The 23,700-nt window shown below is 37.5% G+C and overlaps 1 protein-coding gene across 2 annotated transcripts in view; it reads right to left on the bottom strand.

Moving 5' to 3' along the window:
* The window catches only part of LOC100890551 (protein sidekick-2), a 44,710-nt gene extending 21,809 nt beyond the window's left edge, over positions 1-22,901 (bottom strand). Inside the window, exons 1-5 of one of the 2 annotated variants that reach the window (XM_030996066.1) lie at positions 22,691-22,901; positions 3,717-4,033; positions 2,611-2,892; positions 1,754-1,874; positions 831-994 (exon numbers count right to left, since the gene is read on the bottom strand). In XM_030996066.1, the coding sequence (XP_030851926.1) occupies positions 831-994; positions 1,754-1,874; positions 2,611-2,892; positions 3,717-3,786 (637 nt within the window). In that variant the 5' untranslated portion in view covers positions 3,787-4,033; positions 22,691-22,901. Of the gene's footprint in view, positions 1-830; positions 1,001-1,753; positions 1,875-2,610; positions 2,893-3,716; positions 4,034-22,690 lie in introns of both variants that reach the window. The other variant, XM_030996065.1, reaches the window with a different exon arrangement.
* Positions 22,902-23,700: the final 799 nt, after the last annotated feature.

Raw genomic sequence — 23,700 nt, 5'->3', positions numbered from 1 at the left:
TCTTAGAATACGTAGACAAAGAGGTCTGATAGCTGCAGGTCCATCTCTGAAGGACAGATGGAGAAGCAGATGGACGTAAGAGCAGAATAAAGTTGGCATTCAGAAACACATACTAAATTGAGTCTGGGTTTCAAGGCCCAAGAAAGTAGACAATTTAATCACTGATTTATGAAGCGCCAAGAGACAACCTCTACATCCTGTAAGACATACAGTCATTGTGTACCTCACTACCGACATCATTTGACATCATTTGGTTTGATGATTTGTAAGATATTTGTAATAACAGATCTACAAACAAATCCTACATAGCAGAGATTGACACTTGGCATTCCGTCTATCACACTATGAACATGACTGAAAAAGAAAGCGGACAAAATATACAGTTCCTCAGGTAGACAAAGGAACATCCCTTCACTGCTATTATGTAAAAATGTGTAGAACAGGTGTCACATGCATATTCCCTTTTTACATAATAGCAGTGAAGGGATGTTCCTTTGTCTACCTGAGGAACTGTATATTTTGTCCGCTTTCTTTGTCCGTCATGTTCATAGTGTCAGTGGCTCAAGTTAAGCCAAGCTTATGCTTTCATAACAAGAGTTTGAAATTCCCACAGAGGAGAAAATTCAAAAAGGATGAAGAAAAAAAAATATATGGCAAAAAAAAGATGTTTGCAGACAGAGTTGCGGAGAAAGGCTTTCCTCACTCCTCTCCAGAAGAGAAAGAAGTAGAGAGACGTCAGCGCGGACGGACTAGGACAGCTTCTGAACGTTGACCAAGACACGAAGAGCACTGCAAAACCATGTGAGACAACAATCACAAAAGAGTCTTACCTTCACTGTGCGGATCAAACTCTAGACCCAAACGCGCCGTGGCATTGCCAAGGGGGTTTGAGCTGACGACATATATTTCAGTTTGGGAGCCGTCGGTAACTTTGCAAAAGTTGTTTTCCCGTTCCGGATGACAGGGTAAGATGGGATGGTTCTCGGCAAAGGGGCTGTAACTTTCAAACAAAGAGACATAGATATCAAGTTGCACTATGTGTAAGGGATGTTGGTTGGTGGCATGTATATTAACAATATGACAAAGTGAATACAGTGCACAGCTTTTGGCAAATTTCTAGAGTTAACAAATCTTGTCGCTGCAAAAGAAATAATTATCAATCAGCTTTTTCATTTTAATATCCAATTCAAAGAACTGAATAATCACATTTCATCTTAATTATCTTACTGTACTTCTTGTAAGGTAGTTAAAACCGTCTAATGACCATTTATATCGAGAAATGGTATGCTCTACTCTCAAGGTTAGTAATCTGAACATGGTCAACTTGACTTTTGAAGGGCTTCATATATCAATTTCTCATGACACTTGTCACGTGCATGGACATCCCATTCGTGTATTTTCAGAAAAGTCACTGAATTCATAACAAGTCCTACACAATCAAACCTGAATATATAGACTACCACTCCACACAGGCTACCTGTCTAATAAGCAGGTCTGGACTACAGTGCCAACTCCCTTGTTAGACAGGTTTGACCGGTTTGAGATACGTTCCATAAGTTGGAGAACCTGAATAGAAAGACCACCTGGTTACAGTGGCCACATTTCATGTCTCAATTGGGTGGTCTTTACAAACAGGTTTGACAGCACTCTGCAACATGTTGCAGAACACGTCTACTGTGGCACTTGTTTCTACACTGGCCTGACTGTAATGTACAATGCATGTATGGAAGGAAGTACTTTAATTGTGGCTTACCCCTCATAGTACATGGTGTCGACCGTCTTAAGGTTTGTGGGTCGGCCGTCCTCCCAATTGCACCAGTAGTCAACGATGTTGGTAGAGTGACAACTCAAATTATTTACTGGCTCCGGGGGCCCTTCATAGAGAAAGGGGGGTGGGAGGGGGTAACAGGGGATGTCAAAATAATGATTAAAATATCATTCTGGATCTATGACTTTCTCCTACATCTCAAAGCAATGCATCTGTGTATTGTTACCCAAGTCTTCAGACTCTCTCTGCATTATGTAAGCACCCTGTTTGAGGGGGGAGAATTCCAGTATAACCTTGTCACAGTATAAATCAAAGTGCAATCCCATGTAAGGGCCCACTTTCCTTTCACACAAAAATAAAAGCTGCCATTGATCCACCAAGAAAAATCTACTCATAGTCGATCAAATGAAATAATTTGAGTAGTTTGCACCAATACTTGTAACTTGTTATTACTCAAAAAATATATGAAGCATGGCCTCAGAACTCAACATCACCTTAAAATATAAAATATTGCCTTGTTGATAAGTACAAAAGACCATTTACATTTTTGTAATGAGGCACTTCACAAAGATGTATGTATTAAAGTTGGTTACATTACAAATATGGTCTGTTTAAAAGAAAATTATAGCATATATAATCTATAACACAGGATCCAATTTTAAGTCAGTCTGGGGCCCGTTTCACAAAGCCTTTTTTCAATGACAAATGACAAAGATCAGTGACACATCTGCTGATAACCAATCAAGAGCAAGGATTTCAGTAGCTTATAACAACAACTGTCATTTGTCACTGATGACAAGTTTTGTGAAACGCGCCCCCCTGGACTAATGTCTACCACTTACATCCCACGTGGACATTAGATGCCGCCGATATGAACTCATGAAACTGATCCTCAGGGAAGGCACAGTAGTAGTAGCCCTTGTCCTCAAACTGGGCATCGTCGATGTGGAGCTGGGCCACGGTGTCGTTAAGCACGCTGTGGCGATGGTAGTCGACGACCTCGCTGAAGCCTTTGATCCAGATGACGTCGGCCGCGGTCAGGTTGGTTCCGCTGATGTCCACTATACAGTGGATTGTATGGCTGCTACCCACCAAGAGAACCGGACTGCTTTCTAGGATTTCCGCTGGGATGGGATAGAAGAAATACAAAATTTATGATGAAACAGTCAAACCTGGTTTATAGTGACCATCTGTCTACAAAGACCACCTGTCCACAAAGACCACATGTTTTGTTTCCCATGAAAATGGTTTCTCATTAAAACATGTACTAAAGGAACCCGTCTACAAAGAAAACTTTCTGTGTTTCCCTTGGGAGGTCGCTATAGACAAGTTTAACTGTACTACAATCAACAAATGTAATGGATTTGTACTAGAAGGACTAATACCAGGGATATCAGTTGTATTTACTCAAATAAACAGAAATGTCACAGAAATGTGATGTGTGATGTGCAATGTAGAACCTGAAAAAGCCTGAAAAAGACTGAAAGAGAAAGATGACAAGGACCGAAATCAGACAAACCCCGACAACTGGCATCCTTGTAATACTCAAGTAACAGTAGCTATAATAGTGATCAGCAAAGTAATGGTAATAATAGCTGCACTAGCAAAACAAAATCAGTTCATAATTGTATTACTTTAAAGATAGACAGTAATGTCTGATAGAAATCTAAAAAAGTGAAAATATCAACAATAGCATTAAATATATAGTTAACTAACAATTTTAATAGCTGTAACAATAACAGCCCCAACAATGATAATGGTAACAATTGAATGTATTACATGTATATACATGAATTACAATGTCTTGAATGACTACCTCAAGCACTCAAAGCATGAATGGGAATTATTTTGGACATACCACTAGCTGATCCCACAACGGTCGGGCAACACAAACATGAATGGATTATCATCTTAAAAATTAAGAGCTAGTTCATAAAAAAAGACCTACCTGAGATTGCATTGGAGACGGAGAAGAGGGCACACAAGCAGATAATGGTGATCCCAAAAGCATGCGCCATCTTGAAATCTGTCTATCTTCCCAACATGAGCTGCAGAAGGGCCTGTAACAGTCCCCCTCCACCTCCTTCTCTTCCCTCTCTATTCTCTTCTTCTTCTTCTTTCACTCTCTCTCTGATCTTTGAAACACCTTCCTTCTCCAATGAACTTTGACCTCTCTCCTAAAGGGTCACAGTCCTGTTTGGTGTGACCTCTAGATTGCACGTTGATGGTATCGGACCTTCAGAAGCATGTGAGCTGAGCCTCAACCTGAATAATGACAAGGAAGAAATATATATTTACAAAATGCTACATCACAACGATCTATAGGGTACATCCAGAAATTGGCACATTTTTTATAAAGGAAATCCAGCCTCATATTGCTTGATTGCAATAAAAGCAAAAATTAAAAAAACAAACAATAAAGACTGGCTAGTGGAAGTTGATAAACATCTACTAAAGAATGAGAAAGTTATGATTTTTAAAGTTCTAATTGATCAGCACAAATTGGCAACTCTGTGAATGTATCTTCAAGCAAGTTTCAATTTGTTTACTTATAGGTCTCATCCACAAATATCACCCTTCTGGGTTGCTGATTTCACAGAAGGGTACATGTAAAAAAATATTTAAAAATAGTATCACATGTTATAACCAGGGCATGTAAAAATATATCCTTTGAAGAAAAGAGGAAGGAGTGAAATTAATAGATGGAGAGCTACTTACAACAAATATCACATTACAGAGTTGCCTATTTAAAAACTTCTTTCAACTTATACTTAATAAGATTTCTCTCCATTTCATACCCAATCTGATCAATTTCTCTGATTTGTTGTTGCTTTTAATATACAGCCAACCCCTACAAGGCCTGACTTCTAAAGGAAATATCCAAAAACTTAAGTAAGATAATGAGCTAATTTTACATTCTTAGTTTCAATCAATATAATTTTCAAGTTTTCCTAAGGAATGCTTTTATAGGGCTTCCTGTACTGTAGGCTAGCCTTGGCTTTATACAGCTGCACGTAGATAAGAAATTAGCACAAATAGCACACCTATATTCATGTACAGTATATGTAGAATGAGTATGTGGGGGTTAAAGAGAAAGATGAGGGCAGGGGGGCATTTCACAAAAATCCTAAGTTGAACTTTATCTCTAAGTTGGACTTTCAATTATGGAAAACCGTTTTGAAAATATTTTTCTAAAATTATTTTAAAAGGCATAAAATGTTCATTAAAATTATTCATATTTTCAATTATCATGGAAAACTTCATGTTCTTGATTTGAAATTTATGAAAAGTCTAAAATACTTGAATTTTCACTTTTGAATATATTTTTTTTTAAGGCTACAAATGGCTCTCCATAATTTTTAAGTCCAACATAGAGATAAGTTCAACTTAAGATCTTTGTGAGACACCCCCTTGTTCTGGCAATTACAATGTGAAAGATATTGAGTGGAACCAATTCAGAAAGGTTGAAGATGTAGCACATAGTAATTGGTGGATACTGCCATGTTTCGGAATCAGGAAGACATGCGCTGTACACAAAAGTGGGTATATTGGACTGCACACACATAAACATGGCATGAAAGTTTGCTCAAAACATTTCAGTCGTTTCTCGCCATATTGGAAACATGAGCAGCAATAGTAGTAGTAGAAGTAGTAGCAGTAGCAATAGTCAAATAGTTTAAATAACTTATTTAGCATTAGGAAAATCCGCAACAAGAGCCATGGATATCAGAAACATCTAATAGCAATCAGAGAAGCTTAAAGATAAAGTTGAGTTCTGGTCATGCGATTGCATTGTGAAAGAAACGGTGTGGAATTGATCAAAAAAGGTTGATCATCTAGCAGTATTGGTGTGTACTGCAAGGTTCTGGAATCATCAAAATGATAAGAAATTTTGCCCAGTCTTGGTAAAGTTACAAGCACTGTACACAGATAGATGTATATGAGACTACACGAACATACATGTATGGCATAAAAATCTGTCCCAATTTTTATGTTGTTACATGCCATATTTAGAATATGAAAGCATTTGAAGAGCCATGCTTTTCAGGGAACATTTTTTATCAGATGTTCTTCCACACTTGCATAATAACAATGATAACGCTCACAACATATTTTTCACCTCTTCCCAGAACTCAACTTTCTCTTTAATAAACCCAGAGCAACAATATGATCCGTCTTGTGGGAGCTAGACTGCATCTGTGAGAGGCATGCACTGGAGGGTTTGGTATCAATCATACAGTTAGGGTAAGCATTAATGATTTATACGAGCAGCCGTGCATGCTCATAGAGCTCATTCATCATGTGTCTACATCTCTCCATATATATATACAGTATGATGAGATATGGGAATAACAGATATGTGTACGATCCTATCCAGGTGCACCGAGGGCTAGCCTTTCACAAGTTCAATACTCCCAACAAGAAGGCCAACATCATAACATGTTGTAGCTATCCAAACTGGCTGCTGCAACTAGAAGGGCCATTTTGAATGGGAGACATTCAGGACTATACTTATTAGATGATTAAATGATATGCATGTCATCCCTCTCGTCTTAGGATTATATTCAAAATACACCTTACATTTCCTGCTGGTTTGATTGAAATTTATGCCAGCTCCTTAATTTGATTTGAATCACACAATTTTTAAAGTTAAAAGAATTGTTTAATTCATTTTAATTTCTCTTTCTTTTTAATTAGAGTATTTATTATTACTCTCATTATTATTATTATTATTACTACTATTATCATCAGTATCATTTATTATCATTATCATTAGTATTATCATTATCATCATTATTATTATCATTGTTATTAATGTTATTATCATTACTATTATTATTTATATTATTATTATCATTATTGTTGTTGTTATTATTATCATTAATTCTTTCTCTTTTCATGGGGGTGGGGCTGTTCCAGGAGATCTGATAAAAAGTGGTTCGTGTGACTATATTAGAAGTAGGCTACATAATGTCTATATACAAGGCTATCACCTTTCACGTATTCAGTTAAAGCACATGTATACAAAAACCTTAACCAATTTTGTTACAAAAAAGACTGAAAGATTTTTTTTTAGTAATACAATTACTGAAGATAAAACTATTAGATATGCACTAGTTGATGTAGACTATGTAAATAAAGCACTGGTGGGGTAGCAATCAACAGGTATTGAACATTGGTGATCTGTGACTGCTATGAAGAGAAATATTGACTTTGACTAAACTTATGGCCCATGACTCAGACATATAATATGCTTTCAGTTTGAACTTTTAGAGAATGTATGATATACCCCATACTGTCATATCAACTGTACATGTTCAAGCTTCATGCTGGGTTAAAAATTTGATTTGAATGTTCACATTTCTCATCTAAAACCTAAGTTCTATCCGATCCAATTTGACAGCACATTTACAAAGCCCTGTATACATTTTGTCAAATGTTTGGGCCACCTACATATACATTGTTGTAAACTATTATTAGGACAATTATAATGTTTCTCTATATCCCGAATTCTCTCTTTCAAATATGTTATCCTTCTCTATATTTGTGTATTCCCCTTCATTCCTATTCTCGTTACCAGACCATTATCTTTCTTATATTTTATTCAAACATACTGACAAATGAAATCTTTCCATTCTCTCTCTCTCTCTCTTTCACCTACTCTATTCCTTTCCAATCCCTTTTCTCTTCTTCAGTCTCTTCCCATCCTTTTCCTGTCTCTCCCTTGGCCCCTTCATTCCTTCCTTAATCCTTACTCTGCAAAAGTTAAAATTCAAGGGAATGGACAGTGATTCAGCACTGGAAAACTAAAAAAAGAGGTATAAAAAATTAATCAAACAAGCTCTGACTAGAAAAAACCCCTTTATAATTGTGTAGAGATGCAGCTCCTTCTCTCAGAACTTATAAGAAGGAAGCAAAATCTATGCTTGAACAAGGACTCCATGGAGAACCTTAAATGAAAAGCTAAAATAAACTGGAATTGAATACACAAACTTCAAACTTAATGCTTAAAGTTACTTTAATGCTGATAGTAACCTGTACTGTCTAATAAATATTTCAGGGAAGAAATTTAATGACATTTATTGGCATTCATGGAAGAGGTATTTTCATTATTGGTATCATTACAACTCAAATAACATCTCTGGAGCAAGTTTTTGTTCTTTGATGAATTCCATAGTAAATCAATAATTTGGAAGCACTCAAAATATTCTCCCCACAGTAAGCACTCAGAAAGGTTCATACAAAGGTTAATTTAGGTAAAATGGCAAAGAAAATTGAGAGAAAATGACAAGATCTGCCTTTATCAATCACCCTGACGGACAGGTATCTATCCCAAGATATGCAAAAAAAAATAAACCTCTCTTTGTCGTAACCCAAAAAGTACGATTGAATGAATGTTTCTCAATACTAAAAAAACTATAGAATTTTTTTTTATGTGTTTGAATGATAAGTTAACATTGATGCCTTACTCTAAGCCAGTTTTCTAGTCTGATAATATTAGCCTACTTTAATAAGAAGAGTTCCTTTCCTAATCGTCTTTCCTGAAAACCAATACTAAGCCCTAGGATCGTGTAATGAAAAGTGCATTACTTCGCTAAATACAGTTTTGTGGACATGATTGCCAAAATTTGACATCACTTTGGCTGTGCTAGATTGTTACTAAATTTAGAAGCTTTCCGACCAGTTCAAGGAATATGACAGGTTTTTCTGGTCAAAGTTATCTGAAAATTTAATTTAAAATGGTCCAACCAATGGTGTAGAGCGTATTGAGAAATTGAGGGCCCCTTATACCGTTGGGGAGGGGGCGATGTTACTGGGTGAATGAAATGCAAATCACAAGGACACCAATTAATAAGATTGGGGGAAGGGGTCCCATCACTTCTTTTTTCACATTCCCTTCCCACCCTCTCCCTTTAATTCACCCCTCCCCATTGTAAGTTGATTTAAAGGTTCCCTGAGTCCCTCTAGAGTTTTTCTAGAGTTTTTTCTAAATACAAATCCCTCCAGATAATTTTTTGTTATTGCTTGAATATATGCAGTGCATCCAATAGTATAGGCCTATACTATAGTTCATCTCTTAATACCTTCAACAAACATCTCAAAACTCATCTCTTCTGTTAACAATATAATTGTAAAACGCATTTGAACATATCTTTAGAAAATGCGCTATAAAACTACATCGTCGTCGTCGTCGTCATCGTCGTCGTCGTCATCGTCATCATCATCATCATCATCATCATCATCATCATCATCATCATCATCATTATTATTACATATGCTCATATGCAAATTTGAAACCTTGCCTGAACATGACCACCTGTGGGACACCATGGTGAAGTGTTGTCTTATTGAAATATTACAGAAGACATTATGGTGACCTTTGACATCGAGACTTCTACGAGCAATACAATGATATTACTGACATGGCCATAGAGTAGAATTCTCATGTTTACAACTTTTTCACAGTTAGAGAAAGGTCTCCCAAATACAGCAGAGATAAAAAAAAATATAAAAAAATTAGACACAAATCCCTTCAAATTGTCCTCTTCAACAACAATACCATCTCACCTTTAAGGAAAACAAGGAATTAAAAAACTCTCTAGACACCTACTTGTAGACAGTGTACAACATTGTAAACATGAAGGGCAGTGACATGGATTAGGCTCTCCATAAAGTGAATACAGAGGAGGTCAATAACCTCTTCACCTTTACCTTATCTTGTATCTCTATTTGGCACTAAACAAAACACCCTTTCAACATTTATTTTTGTTTTCATCACTTGTTTAATACTCGGATTTGATTTTCTTGAAAAAAAACTAAAGATCATCTGGTTTTTTTCTTCATTTTTTTTTTATACAGACACATACTGATATATAACATAGCACTGAATCCACTGATCCTTTCTCTAATTTTGTATGTCCTCTTCTTATTATTATTATTTTGATAATGTTCCTGCAAATTAAATTCATGTAGATGCTTTCAGGTTCACTGCTTTATGAGAGGAGGAGATTGGGGGGGGGAGAGAGAGAGAGAGAGAGAGAGAGAAAAGAGAGAGAAAGAGAGAGAGAGAGAGAGAGAGAGAGAAGAGAGAGAGAGAGAGAGAGAAAAAAGAGAGAGAGAGAGAGAGAGAGAAAAGAGAGAAAGAAAGAGAGAGAGAAGGAGGGGGGGGAGAGACAAGGGGTATACAAAAAAAGAGAAGGGAGGGAAAGTAGTGAGATGAAGAGAGGAAGGGGAGGAGGGAGAGACAGAGAGTGATAGACGGAAAGAAGAAGCAAGAGTGTGAGATGGGGGGGGGGGGGTTAAGAGAGGAAGGGGGCGAGTGAGCCAGTGGGAACTGTAACTGCACAGGAAGCCCCCTTTTCACATTTCCTAAGCGGGACAAAAGCCTGGCGACTTAGAGCAGATTGGCAAACCACATAAAGCCGGCCAAGTGAGTGGATTTCCTGGAAAGCCATTCCTCTGCAGGGCATGATGAAGAAAAGAAATGAAGTAAAATGGAAACTCCTGGTTGATTCTTAACACACTCGCAGGACAATGACTTTCTCCCATTTACAGCTGCGGTTAGCCTGCCTTCCAGAATTTCCTCCTCGTTAATAAAATATGACAGGCTGAATAAAGCGCATCTAGACTAATTCTCCACTATTGCTGTTATGTTCATACTTGAAAGTGGAGGAACATTGAAGTTTAGTTAATCTTAATTATCTACATTGCAGACTTGGTCTGACACATTTCTGTCGAGGGTAAAAATTCACAAGGCCTTGAGAAAAGGCTATACTGCCTGCTTGATTAAATCGATATCAAAAGTACGGATCTATTTTCCTATCCATGGTAGAGTTTACAATAAAAAATAAATTCAAGGAGTAGTCATTGTCGCTGAAAGGTACAATTTTACATAATCTCTAACTCTAACCACAAGAAAACGACACTCTAAAAGCATTAACAGTTCCTTTGCTTCGTTCTGTTCTTGATTGCAAATTCAAATCCATTTTATTTTCTTGCCCAAAGCTGTGATCTCTTCTCTTGGGGCGGAAAATGTCACTCTCCCACGCAAATCGTACTAAAACAAGCCGGGTACAGGCCCGTAGGTATACACAGCGAATGAAATGGTGCTGTATGCCGGGTCTAAGAAAGCACAGCTGTTTAATATGAGTGGAGTGCATGGATGCTGGAATACATGAAGATGATTCTGCATGATCTCAAAAGGGGAGATCATCTTCTTCTAGACATATTGCTTGCTGAGATTTGCCATGTCCCTCCTACACCCACGCACATTCAATGGGAGTAGTCTACAAGCCCCAGACCTTAACTGGAAGCTTTCATGTAGCTCACCAAATGAAAACAATGATCATTAATACATGCTCTGCGATTCTTTTTTTATTGGGGGGGGGGGGGGGAGTGGAACATCAAAATCAAATACAAGAAAATAAAATGTATCTGGATAATTTCACTCAATCTAAACAATCATAAAATGCAGTTCGATGAATGATCTTTATTTAGTGCTTTCATTAATGATACATGAAAAATAGTATGCCGGGCGTTTTATGTATGTTTAAAAAAACTATAATTTGCCTAAAAATGCAATATCTCGAAAGTGCAAAGTACATGTACAGCAGAGACAATAACAATGTCAATGATGAAAACTAAGACAAACATATAAACAATAGGGTACCAAATAGGTGGCGTCACTGCATGAACCTTGTGCTCTTTAATTTCTGTAAATGGTTGCAGATCGGTCAAAATTCATATTTAAGAGACAGATCAAGACTCGAGATGTTTTGAGGAAACAATATCGGGTTCGAGATCATGAGACTACATCATCACTACAACATACTGTATACAGCACTCCATATATCGCAGCTGGGAACGATTTATTGCTCTCGACATGTTCCTACATCTCTCACAGTGCAGTATTCTACAGACTCTTCGATACATGTACTCTACATTATGTGCAAACTGCCCTCACAGGTTTCAAGTGTACGATACGCATGTGTGTGTGTGTGTGTGTGTGTGTGTGTGGGTGCGTATTGTCTATAGAATCTGAAGCCCTGGCAGGTTGCCTTCTTCGTAGTTTACAGACCCTTGTCAATCATACTGTGTACGTAAAACATACGCGTAGTGTTTGAACTGTGAGACTACTGCCAATTACTGCACCCCCACAGGCCAGGTACTATAGCTGCTCCTGGCATCATTTGGTACAGCCAGAGAAAAGCAGAGTTGGGTTCGGCCCATGATTTCATGAAATTATGTTTTTAATATCAAATTAGAGTCTGTGACTGCAGACTGCCTTCTTACAGCATTATGCACTGACATTTCTTGTATGACCCGCTCCCTCTTTCTGTCATCCCGCATCAAGCGTAACGATTATCAAGATGTCCCCTGTAACCTTAAGATGGAGTCCCAACATGGGCGGTTCATACATGTAGGTAGAAATATTTTAGTCGGTCAAATACAACCGTAAAGATAATTAGGAACTTATCTCATCTCTTAAATGATATCACTGAAAAAGAATAACCACTGTAAATGAATAAATTCTAAAAAACAGACTCAAAGTAAAATCGTCTGTACTAGAATTGTCAACAGTATCAAAGAAGTGAAAATGCCACTTAGTGATCAAAATCCTCTGCAAACAAAGTATATGCTGAATAAAATAGTAATAGCTGGCAAAATAATTAATATCTCTTATCAGAACATTCTTAAAGTCTAACAATTCATCTAAGCCACCTACGATTTCTAGAAATAAAGCCTGGTCTCCTTAAAAAAAAAAAACCTGCAATAGATAGTGACAATATCAAACTGGCATCTACATTCTTTTTGTCTCCCTCTTTCCCTGTCATTCTAATGAAGCTGCACATTTCCTTTGACGTGACCACAAATATAGCACAAATTTCCCCCAAGTAAGGATTTACTGGAAAGCATCCAGATCATCTGCCATAATCTTGTTTAATATCCTCCTGTATCTCTCAAATATCACTTCACTTCTTAGCTTGCATGCTACACTTATCAAGCATATTATGTGTAAATGCCTTGAGTGAAAGATATAATTCCTATACTTGTGTGTGTATGTGTGGGTGTGGCAGAGTCTCTCTCTCTCTCTCTCTCTCTCTCTCATTCTTTCTCTCGCCTTTCCTCACTTGGCAACAGCAACAGCAAACACCAAAGATAGCTACATAACCCCCATCCTTCTCTTTCCTTCCACTCCTTCCTCTCCCTCTCATTCTCTCTCTCTCCCTCTCATTCTCTCTCTCTCTCTCTCTCTCTCATTCTTTCTCTTCACTTGGCAACAGCGAACACCAAGGAAAGCTACATCATCCCCATCCTCCTCTTTCCTTCCACTCCTCCCTCTCCCTCCCTCTCCCTCTCCCTCCCTCTCTCTCTCTCTCTCTCTCTCTTTCATTCTCTCTCTCTCTCTCTCTCTCTCTCTCTCTCTCTCTCTCTCTCTCTCTCTCTCCCACTTCATCTCCCTCTCTATCTCCATGGGCACCATGCCATTTATCTCCCTTCACACTCCCTCTTATTTTTACACCTTACCTCCCTCTGTTGGGGTCTCTCTTAAGGCTAATGCCAATTTTGTACCAGCATGCACACTGCATCCTTTCCCAACCAAACAGGAACAGGTTCACTGATATGCAACAACCGCTCCAAGGGCCTCTTGAGGAATCTTGAAAAGTGCTCCTCTCTTTCTCTCTTCGTATATTTCCCTCCCCATTTAGATCTTGACTTTCACCCAACACAATGCCTAATTCTCTAACCATACACGAGCATGATTCAATGACATATGGCCCCTTAATAAGTATTTTTCTCTTCACATACTCCTTTTCAATCTTCCTTTCCCCCACCTTATCCCCCTGCCTCTTTCGCTTCCTCTGTTCATGTCACTTTCTTTTAATGAAGGCAAACATACACACATCCTTGCCAAACCATACAGAGCATGGTTCACTGACATGCAGCAATCGCTGCAAGTGCCTCCAGAGGAATCTCACACAATACTACACACACAACACTCCCCAGGCTAACAACTACATGAGGACATTGTTGAATAAAACCAATAACTTACAGAGATGTCTGAATGGATCCGGAATCCCTCCTCAGGGTCTCCAAGCGAAGGAACGGAATGCTTTCAAGGTAGACAAGAGGCAAACTCCTCCACAAGTCCACAACTTCACTTGATCTAAGAGCTCAGTTCTAACTGTAATTACTACCTTGTAGTAAGAAGGGCTTTCAAATTACACTTGCTCCCTGGCGAAGTTCCTTGCCAAGCACTCAAACTTTGTGAGGAAGGAACAGCTTTATAAAACACCAAACCTTACCGGTAAAATAGTCCGATAGATGACATGACATCAAGTTAATTATGCAGACATCAAAATCATATTGAACGAATATAAATTTCCTACAAACGTTCACTCAGGAGTATCGATTCTAGGATAAACACGTCCTAAAGGAGCACGACATCCTGATAAATTCCACTGAACTAGCCGGTTTTTTTAAGGCCATGGACCAATGACTCACTTACAGACATGGCATTAGTCTGAACAATATGGAAATTATTTGTGATCATGTTCCTGAAAAGAATGTAGAGGATCAATCCTAATTAAAGCGCTTAGAGACACCAGTATTAAGCGCCTTATAAATATTGTTTATTATTATTATTATTATTATTAAAGCGTTCTGCTTCCCAATTAACCGGAACAATTAAAAAAACATGAAAAAGGAAAAAACAAAAAGGTAAGGCTGTGAATCATTACTACCGGTGTACAGGTGTACATGTATGCTTTTAAAGGAAAACTTGGAAGTTTAGAGCTGTGATCATCCTGCGACATAAATGATCATCTTAAACAGAAATAACAAAATTAACTAATTGCCATAACTTGTTCGTCAAATCTGTAGGCCTAAATATTGAGAGGCTTTAATCAGGTTTGATGTATATGCCTTTTCTTCATCACAGACTTCTTGCACTACTGTCATCTTTCTGCGTAAATTCTTACCAGACTTCTTTCCAGTGACGGGATCAGTTTTCCAGATGACAAAGAATGAATGAATTAGTAAAATCCCTGAAGACTTTTAATTTATAGTTACTGTTCCCCCTTCTAGATAGCCCGTAAGAGAAGAGCGAGAGGTCAAGAATGTCTCGTATCTGTCCCCCTTCCTGAAGTCGGAACAGTGACCTTACTATAAGGACAAGGCAGTTCCAGAAGAGGTGTGATCCAACGTCACTGTCAAGGTTCAAGAAAAAGTAGGAAGGGTTCGGGTTCGTTCACAGTATAAGTCATTTGGATGGACATCCTGTAACATCTGATTCACTTTTAATACATACATCCTATTCTCTTCCAAAAAACAAATCAACCCACACTTCAAAAGAAAGCTATACATAGCCTTTATCAAGAGGGGATAAGGTCATCAGGAAAGCACCAAGAATGGAAAGAAAAGGGGTCTTGTGATTTTAGGAAAACTGGGAATTGTAAGAAAACTACTAATGGAGAACCAGACAGAATTCCCCTTACTGATCCAATGATAAAATGTCAGCCGGTGCAGGAACAAGGAATGTTGATGAGAAACAAATCGTTCCCGAATCAATGTACAGAACAAGAAAACAAAAACAATTCCCGACATGTTAAAGCAATCATTTACTGGAAGCCATGTGAGATGCATGTCTGTCAGTTCTAAGAACTAGTCGTGATCTAAGGCTCGATTTTAGACAAGTATCAGGGGCATTTGGTGCAAGGTGGTAGAAATTAACAATAACAAATTGGCAACAATGAAGAATAACAAAGGCATTGCATTTCTAACTCATTAGTCATGACTAAATGTTAAATGTGTAAATCGAAAAGCAAATAAATACACAGAGACTACATAAATTTGAACTTTTGAACTTGTCCAACAATGTGATTCTAACTAGTGAAAAACAATAAAATGCAAATTGTCATCCTACCAGATTCTGATGATTTTACAATACAGTACAAATGTATATCCAATAAATAGTTTCTAGTTACGTTTCCTCATTAGTTTTGAAGTGTTTCGCTGAGCAATTGTAGTTCCAAGTCAGTAAAAAATTCAATGAGTAGCATGCATATACATGTACAGTGTATAATGGTTACTAAGAAAAATAGTTGATGGATATTCCACAAGTTTCTTATTCAACTAGAGGCAACAAAGATGTTATACATGTAGTCAAATGTGTTCTGAAACAAACTATATAATGGCGGCAAACTTCCTCAATCACAAAGGACATGCGAGTATTAAAGTTCAAGGGATCCTATTTTTATCACTTGCTTCATACATGCTCATGTTCGCCGAATTTTAATCTTATTTTGAAGTCTCATTTATGAGATGCACTTGAACTTTGCTTTGTAAGATAACACAAAAAACAAAATCCCCCAGTATCAAATATAACTTGTTCTACACATATTTCATGGTAAACATTTATTAGCATACCCTACAGATATTTTAAAAAAAGGGGGAATACTATAATATCAGAGCAACCAATTACATAGCATCTATTGTTCTGATAACTGTACAAATTGGCCTAGGTTAAAGATAAAGTTGAGTTCTGGTCATGCGATTGCATTGTAAAAGAAACGGTGTGGAATCGATCAGAAAATGTTGATCATTTAGCATTTAAGTATTGGTGTGTACAGCAAGGTTCTGGAATCATCAAAATAATAAGAAATTTGGCCCAGTCTTGGTACAGTTACAAGCACTTTACACAGAAAGATGTATATGGGACTATACAAACATGTGGCATAAAAATCCGTCCCGATTTTTATGCTCTTACATGCTATATTTAGATTATTAAGGCATTTGAAGAGCCTTGCTTTTCAGGAAACATTTTGTATCTGATGTTCCTCCACACTTGCATAATAACAATGATAACGCTCACATATTATTTTTCACCTCTTCCGAGAACTCAACCTTCTCTTTAAACAAAAAAGGGTCTTACTACTACATGTAGTCTAATAACTGAAACTGTAATTCCTTACAATTCTAAAATTTAACCTCTTTAAAAGCATGTTTAACACTGCCCTCTCCAAGAAACTTTGGCAAAACCATCTATTTTCTAGCCCACTTTATTTTGCATTCTTTTAACTTTCATAAATGTACAATAAAAATATTTTTTTAAATACATAATTATGTAAAACAAGTTTGCAAGGAAAGACTATTGATCATAGCCCAGTTGGGACTTTTATCTACAGTAAGCAAAGATTGCTATTTGATTTATGTCGGAATTGACATAATACTTGGGCTTCCAAGAAACTAGGAGGGAGTGAATAGTTACAGATCACTTTGCTCTTCTCTCTAGCTAATAAGAGAACAGCAGGGGGTAGTCTTGGCCGGCTGGTCACGAAGGGTACAAGTCTGAATATGGTGGTGCATATTTGTGAATGGTCTGGCGCCACACAGTGTAATGCATGAAGCCATGTTCGGTACATCCATGCGTGGGGCGGTACCCATTCCTTATCAGTGTTCCATCCAATAAGGTGATGCACACTGAAGAATGCACTAATGGTGGCGCACATCTGTAAGTGGTTCGGTACTCCACCTGTGAGCATTGTTTTGAGCAAGTCAACGTGCTAAAGTGTCAAGAAATGAAGGAATAACTCATGCCACTTGCCCAACCAAATATCACTTCCACACAAGTTACATCTATATGTAGGTCTACACTGTACATGGAACAGCCAGTACCTACAAACAATGTCGTCTTGCAACAATTCAGAAGAAAGAAAGTCTCAAACATGTTTTACAGGACCTGAGAAAGTGTGCATGTAGTCTGAGTTGTCAACACTGTGTTTGTTGACACAATGTTTACGTAAGAGCCACAATTACAAAGTACTTGAAGGACAGGTCTGATTGCTAAGACTACAGGACTATAAGAGGAGGTACATTATACGTAGAGAAGTCAACCTAGTATAGCCCCAACGAATGTCAACTATCCACAATGACTAATAGTCAACAAGCAGGCAGCCTAAATTAATATCGCAGAGATTCGGAGTCGCGGTCTGTGAACTTTGAGCACCGTCTAGTCTGAGAGTACAGACTCCCAATTGACACTTGAAAAAAAGACATTGTTTCTTGAGTCCAGCCTAATCTTCCTTCAAAATGATTGTGTAGGATGGATGAGAGCGGCTATAGTATATGGCCTTCGTGTGTTAGTCTAAATCCCACGCTGTCCAGACCATGTGTTATACACTGACCGATAAGGGTTTGTACCTGCAAATCAAGGTCTGGTTAAACTCTTTGAGCAGACTAAGTACCATTAACGTCAATGCGAGAGCTACGATACTGGGAAACGGATGTATGTTGATTTCCCCATTCCCATTTTTGAAATGCTCATCGGGATGCGATGTATCAGTAATACTACTTTGTAAGAGATGGCTTAATCATTAATATCAAATTCTGAAGTTAATTAGAATGATCTTAGAAACGTGTTGGATAATTTGACTGTTTCCAAAGTGTTTGCACATTTTCTCAAAGTTCTTCTAGGTAATCCCTATCCAGTAAACATAAAGATTTCATTTTGTTTGCTAAGAAACCATGTTGACATAATTTTAAGCTTATATTTCCAATTAATCCATACTCATTCTCGCTTTACACGATGTGCGTGTCAAAAAAAAAACAGATTTCAAAATACATGGAAATATGAGTACTTATCTTTGTGGTTGTAAATAGTAGGTGCTAAGAATATGATTTTATGAGTTTATTACAAATTAGCATAAATGAACAATGCAAAAAAAAGTACAAAGTTCATATATGTTGTAGGCATATATAGTCTGGTCTATTTATGGACAAAACACCCCAACGCCCTTCCATAATTGCAACAAAAGGTTTTTCAACTGTTTCCAAAAGTGTTTGACATCACTAAAAACATACTACATGTAAAAATCTAAGAAAATCTGACCCCTGGAAAGTGTTAATTTTCAAAATAGCGGTCCAAGATGGCCACCAATACCTCAACATAGTCAAAAATCATGTCATTATATATCTATCTTAGAAATGTGATTTTAATATCTATATCACTTTTCAATTTGTTTGAAGTTCTAACATTTTAAGTATGTTGTTCCAGATGTTGAACACTACAAGAAACTCTTGAAAAACCTTTTGTGGCAATTTTTTGTTTTTTTTTGTTGGGGGGGGGGGGGGGGTCTACCCCTCTACTGACCCACTATTAGTGTGAATTTTGTGGTTTTGGAACCATAAAAGTTGAAATGATAAATCTCAGAACATTCACTTTACATCAACAATTGCTATATCTAGACACATACTCCAGTAACATGCACTATAAATGCTCTTCAGTTTTAAAATATTAAAATATTAACACAAAGTGAGTGATATATTTGCAGTATGACACATGCATATCTTCCTAACAATGCACACCAAAACACTCCAAGCATAATTAATGCTGCAGATACGATATTCCCTCGCTACTATTAGTAGCAGAATTAGTGCATGCACCGTACAAATTGGGGGATATTCTGGCAGCCATCACACGGATGATACGACGCAGAGGAAATCCGCAATAAGAGCCGTCGCCTTACTCATGAATCGAGCCTGTCGTATTGCCTTCACCCATACATGTACTCTATCCATGGACTTGAACTAATAGACAGGGATTTCCTTATCGACATCCAAAATTGGTCAGTTCAAAATGGAAAGGGGGCTGGGGGAATTAGCCTATGTATACACATGATGGATTTACTTTGTTTTCCCTTTTGTGAGATTACACCACTTACCAGTACTGAAGTCTATCTATATATTTTCCTTTTTTATATTCTAGAGGTGGTGTTGTGAAAATTAATCTTACATCCTGATTCAGCTATCATACAAATTGCAAACAATAAACACAGACTCTAGGGGTTGCCCGAGGCAGATTAAGAACTTTATGTTCTTTTCTCTTTTCAGTCTTATTGGGGTTTTACCACTGATTACTTGTGTAGCAATATCACTAAAATTCCACTGGTGATGTTTCGCAAATTTTCTAATCCTCAAGTTCATTCATTATTAAAATCACAATGAAAAACAGTTTAAAATCATTCTTTTTATTTTCATCAGGTTTTTACCCCTGATTACCAGTGTTCCATTATCATTGAAATTCTAGGGGTTGAGTTTTAAAATTTATTTCTTTTTCTGGGTCAATAGAAATTTAAAGGATAAGGAATAACTACTACTGATTACTGAACATTTACCACACAGACGTCTACATTAGTGCTCATACAGCCAGCTACATGCATCATACATGTATGCATAGATATTGTCCAGTGACTCATTGTAATTGAGATATATATTTCAGGGCAGTCGAAATAACTCAATGAAAGACCAAAATAACTTCAGAACATGAGCCATGGCTTCTAAAGCTAATGAAGTGCTCCTTTTCTCTTTGAAATTTTTATTTTCCCTGATAATCATTGATTGGCTTCATACAGGCTTAATTTTTTAGGGTCATATTGAAGAAAAAAAAAAAAAAACATAACAACAGACATGTGAACAAGGACATGTTGCACAAACAGGATACCAGACACACAGAAGGAAAAGGAGAAAATAACCTCTTGACATTTACAAAGCATTCTAAATCTTAGAGAAACCTTACAATACCAACCACCCACTTTTGCAATGTTACAAACATGATATTGATTGTCAGATACCCCCACATAAATGCTTCCTTACAATGAAAACGAGAAAGTTCCGCTGGACACAGCCCATGTTTACATCATGGCTGACATCGGTAATCAAACTATTAACTGACTAAACTATCCCGCAATAAACGGTGAAGTTAATCATGAACCGGAGCACTTCAGAAATACTAATATTGTGACATTTTGCCTGCATTGTACTTTGTAGTTAATGAAAACTGGCCTGTTTGTACAGAAAACAGGTACCTCATTAGTTCAGCACCTGTCAAAATGGTACTAGTTAGCCTTTTAAAAGTGCAATCGTGGAAGTAAAGCACCATCCCCAATAAAAGGTCAATTAACTTTTACAAATTCAGGCCAAGAAAGTGATCTCCAAGACCTACATACATGTAAGAACAAGGTTACTGGCAGTTTGTATATAGTTCTTTATAATATAAAATATTCATATATATATATTTCATTTTTTATAATATAAAATATTCACATATATATATTTCATTTTTTATAATGTAAAATATTCACATATATATATTTCATTTTTTATAATGTAAAATATTCACATATATATATATATTTCATTTTTTATTAAACAGAAAAAGAAAAAAAACTAACCAAGGGATGTGCGTGAATTGTAAATATAGCTTTTATCAATTATTTTTAAAATAAAGAATCCATGCAGGATTTGCTGATCTGTTTCTCCCACACCAGTCTTCCCATCCCATCCCATAGTCTCTTGAGTACAGTTTGTCTCAAGGTGATTCCCCATTACCCCGAAAACGGAAAGTGCATCACCGCAGCAGCAGGAAAGGTCACTTTTTACCAAAGTAGTCTCAATGAAACAAACCCATGAATCCTATATCATTGCTCTTTTAGAGGGGGCTTCTCAATCTCAGAAGTACAAGGTTATTGTTTTTGAATCTCAGTATAAAGGCCTTGCCTTTGGCCTAATTTTTTAAAATCATATTCTCTCTCTCTTTCTCTCTCTTTCTCCCCCTCTCTCTCTCACTGAAGATGAATGAAATATTATGAAGTTTCTTTTTCTTGCTTCTCTTAATCAAAGAAGAGCAAATTCAATCTCATTTTTTCATCCTCACCCCCTCCACCCACTCTGCCTCTTTCTCATGATTAAGGATTAGTACTGCTCTTATTTGGCTTCTCAATATTGGAACATTCTACAAGTTCATTCAGGGTAATAATGTTGGAGCATCTGGAGAGTCACGATGTGACAGGACTAAGGGCTCTGTAAGAAGCCACCGTTATTATTGTTTTCATTATCATTATTAATCAACTATTATTGTTGTTATCTGAGAGACTTGTTCTCGACCATCAGTGTCACTGAATTTCAGCATGTAGGCCTATACGTATTAATGAGCAAATGCTATGTCAGGCAAGATTTTCAGGGGGCAAATTAAGAATAAAAATCATCATTGGCAAATAGTACAAGGTTTACACATATAAATATCATTGGTAAACAATTTGTACGCATTATGCATATGCACAAAATAAAATCCAGTGACTGGCAGTCGAGACTAATCACATCCTGGCTTTGAGGTTTACTAATGAACTGAATACATGCAGGGCCTACTTTGTATAACTGCCAGTATATTCTGAAGTTGAATTATGCAATCCTGAAAAAGGCTAATCACCCTTCCCCCATAACTTTTTTTAATTAATCAATTGCAGTAAAATTGTGCAATCAAATCACTAATGACCTGGCCCAGCGTCAAAATTCACCATAGAATAAGTTACCCCCGCCCCCACCACCTTTATAAAATTCGGATCAACTACTACCCTATACGGTACATGCAGGCCTGCACCCTTGCCTAAGATTTGTAAAAATGGCGTCTTAGCATGTATGTAGGCCTATATCAATCACAAAATAATTGTATAATAATAATAATGAGAGATGTATTTAGTATGAAGACCTACCTGTAATGACGGCAGACGTTTAGTCAACATGATCATACAGGATGCTAATAAATCCTTAAGAACCTCCTTTAGGTACCACGTCAAATAATAGAATCAGAAAATCCTCATGATTTCCGCTCTTCTGGTACACCGATAATGCAACTATCATTTCATACATACGCCTGCATGACAAGCTCCATCCCTGGGCCGAAAGAATCAATACATTCCTATAAAAACAGGTGGTCTGAACAGACAGAAAACAAGCATGGTAAAGGTCATGGACGAATCAATGGCGGAGGCTTGATCAAGACTAAATCTAGAAGATTTAATTTGCCATTTTTTCTATGTTTCTAAGCCAGGGAGAACGCAGGGTCGGGATGGGTTTGTGTCTCACCGTTAAGCGCAGCGGGTGCCTGTCTGATTGCTCCAGTTCTATGATCATCCAGGAGACAGATGGTGGACCTTAAAGATGCTTGGGATATGCCTACCCTCCACCTCCTCCTCCTTAGACTGAATGCTGGCGATTCAACACATGCTCCAGCGGATATTGCAGACAGGCTTGGCTTCCTCAAAGATGTAGGTTTAGGGTTAGGGTTATAAACGTCAAACCTGTCTATAGCGACCGCTGAAGGGAAACACAAAACGTGGTCTTTGTAGACAGGTGGTCACCGTAGCAGGTTTGACTGTTTACGCCATTTGGGTTTTACAATTGCTCCTGGAAGATATCAATCCAGACCTCCAAAGAGCTTTGGAAACTATTACTCCTGTTTTAGCTTCAGGAACCATTGCCAGCACAAACGTATAGTATAGTGCATTTCAAGAAATACTCCTACCAGATATCCAGTCACGATATCAGGATAATGTGTAGATTGAAGTCTTGCTAAAGGGAGTCTGTAAAAATAAAATGCTTGATAACAAATCTGTCCACACATTGATATCTTGCATGACTGGGATCTCCATGAAATTCATCAAAGCTCATCAGAATTCAGTCTTCATGAGCCATGCATTCCACACATTTATCATTGTACAGGTAGTAGTTTGAAGACATCACCTTGACTATAAAACAAAAAGGAAATACAGCATACTCACTTCTAAAAAAACATTGCACAAAGTTCCAAATATTGCTTCCATATGTTGCTGCCTACAGTGGAGGGGAGTTGGGGGGGGGGGTGGCCAGAAACAAGACAAAATCTGCAGCTGGTTATTTATAGCAGAGTCTGGTTGTGCAAAGGAAAATATGAAGCAAAACATGAAAATAAAAGAGGACTGGTCTTGAAACATCCAGGGGGAGAACATTTGGCAGACAAACTCATGGGAGAAAATAATTTCATGTGCCTCATGAGAAAACATTGGTTAAAGATGTCACAGGAAAGATGGGGTCAAGGGTCATAGGGTCGGGTCACC

The sequence above is a fragment of the Strongylocentrotus purpuratus genome, unplaced genomic scaffold (genome assembly GCF_000002235.5).
Source record: "Strongylocentrotus purpuratus isolate Spur 01 unplaced genomic scaffold, Spur_5.0 spur5_scaffold_3, whole genome shotgun sequence".
In the NCBI taxonomy this organism is placed as follows: Eukaryota; Metazoa; Echinodermata; class Echinoidea; order Camarodonta; family Strongylocentrotidae; genus Strongylocentrotus; species Strongylocentrotus purpuratus.
This window is presented reverse-complemented; position numbering and strand designations above follow the sequence as displayed.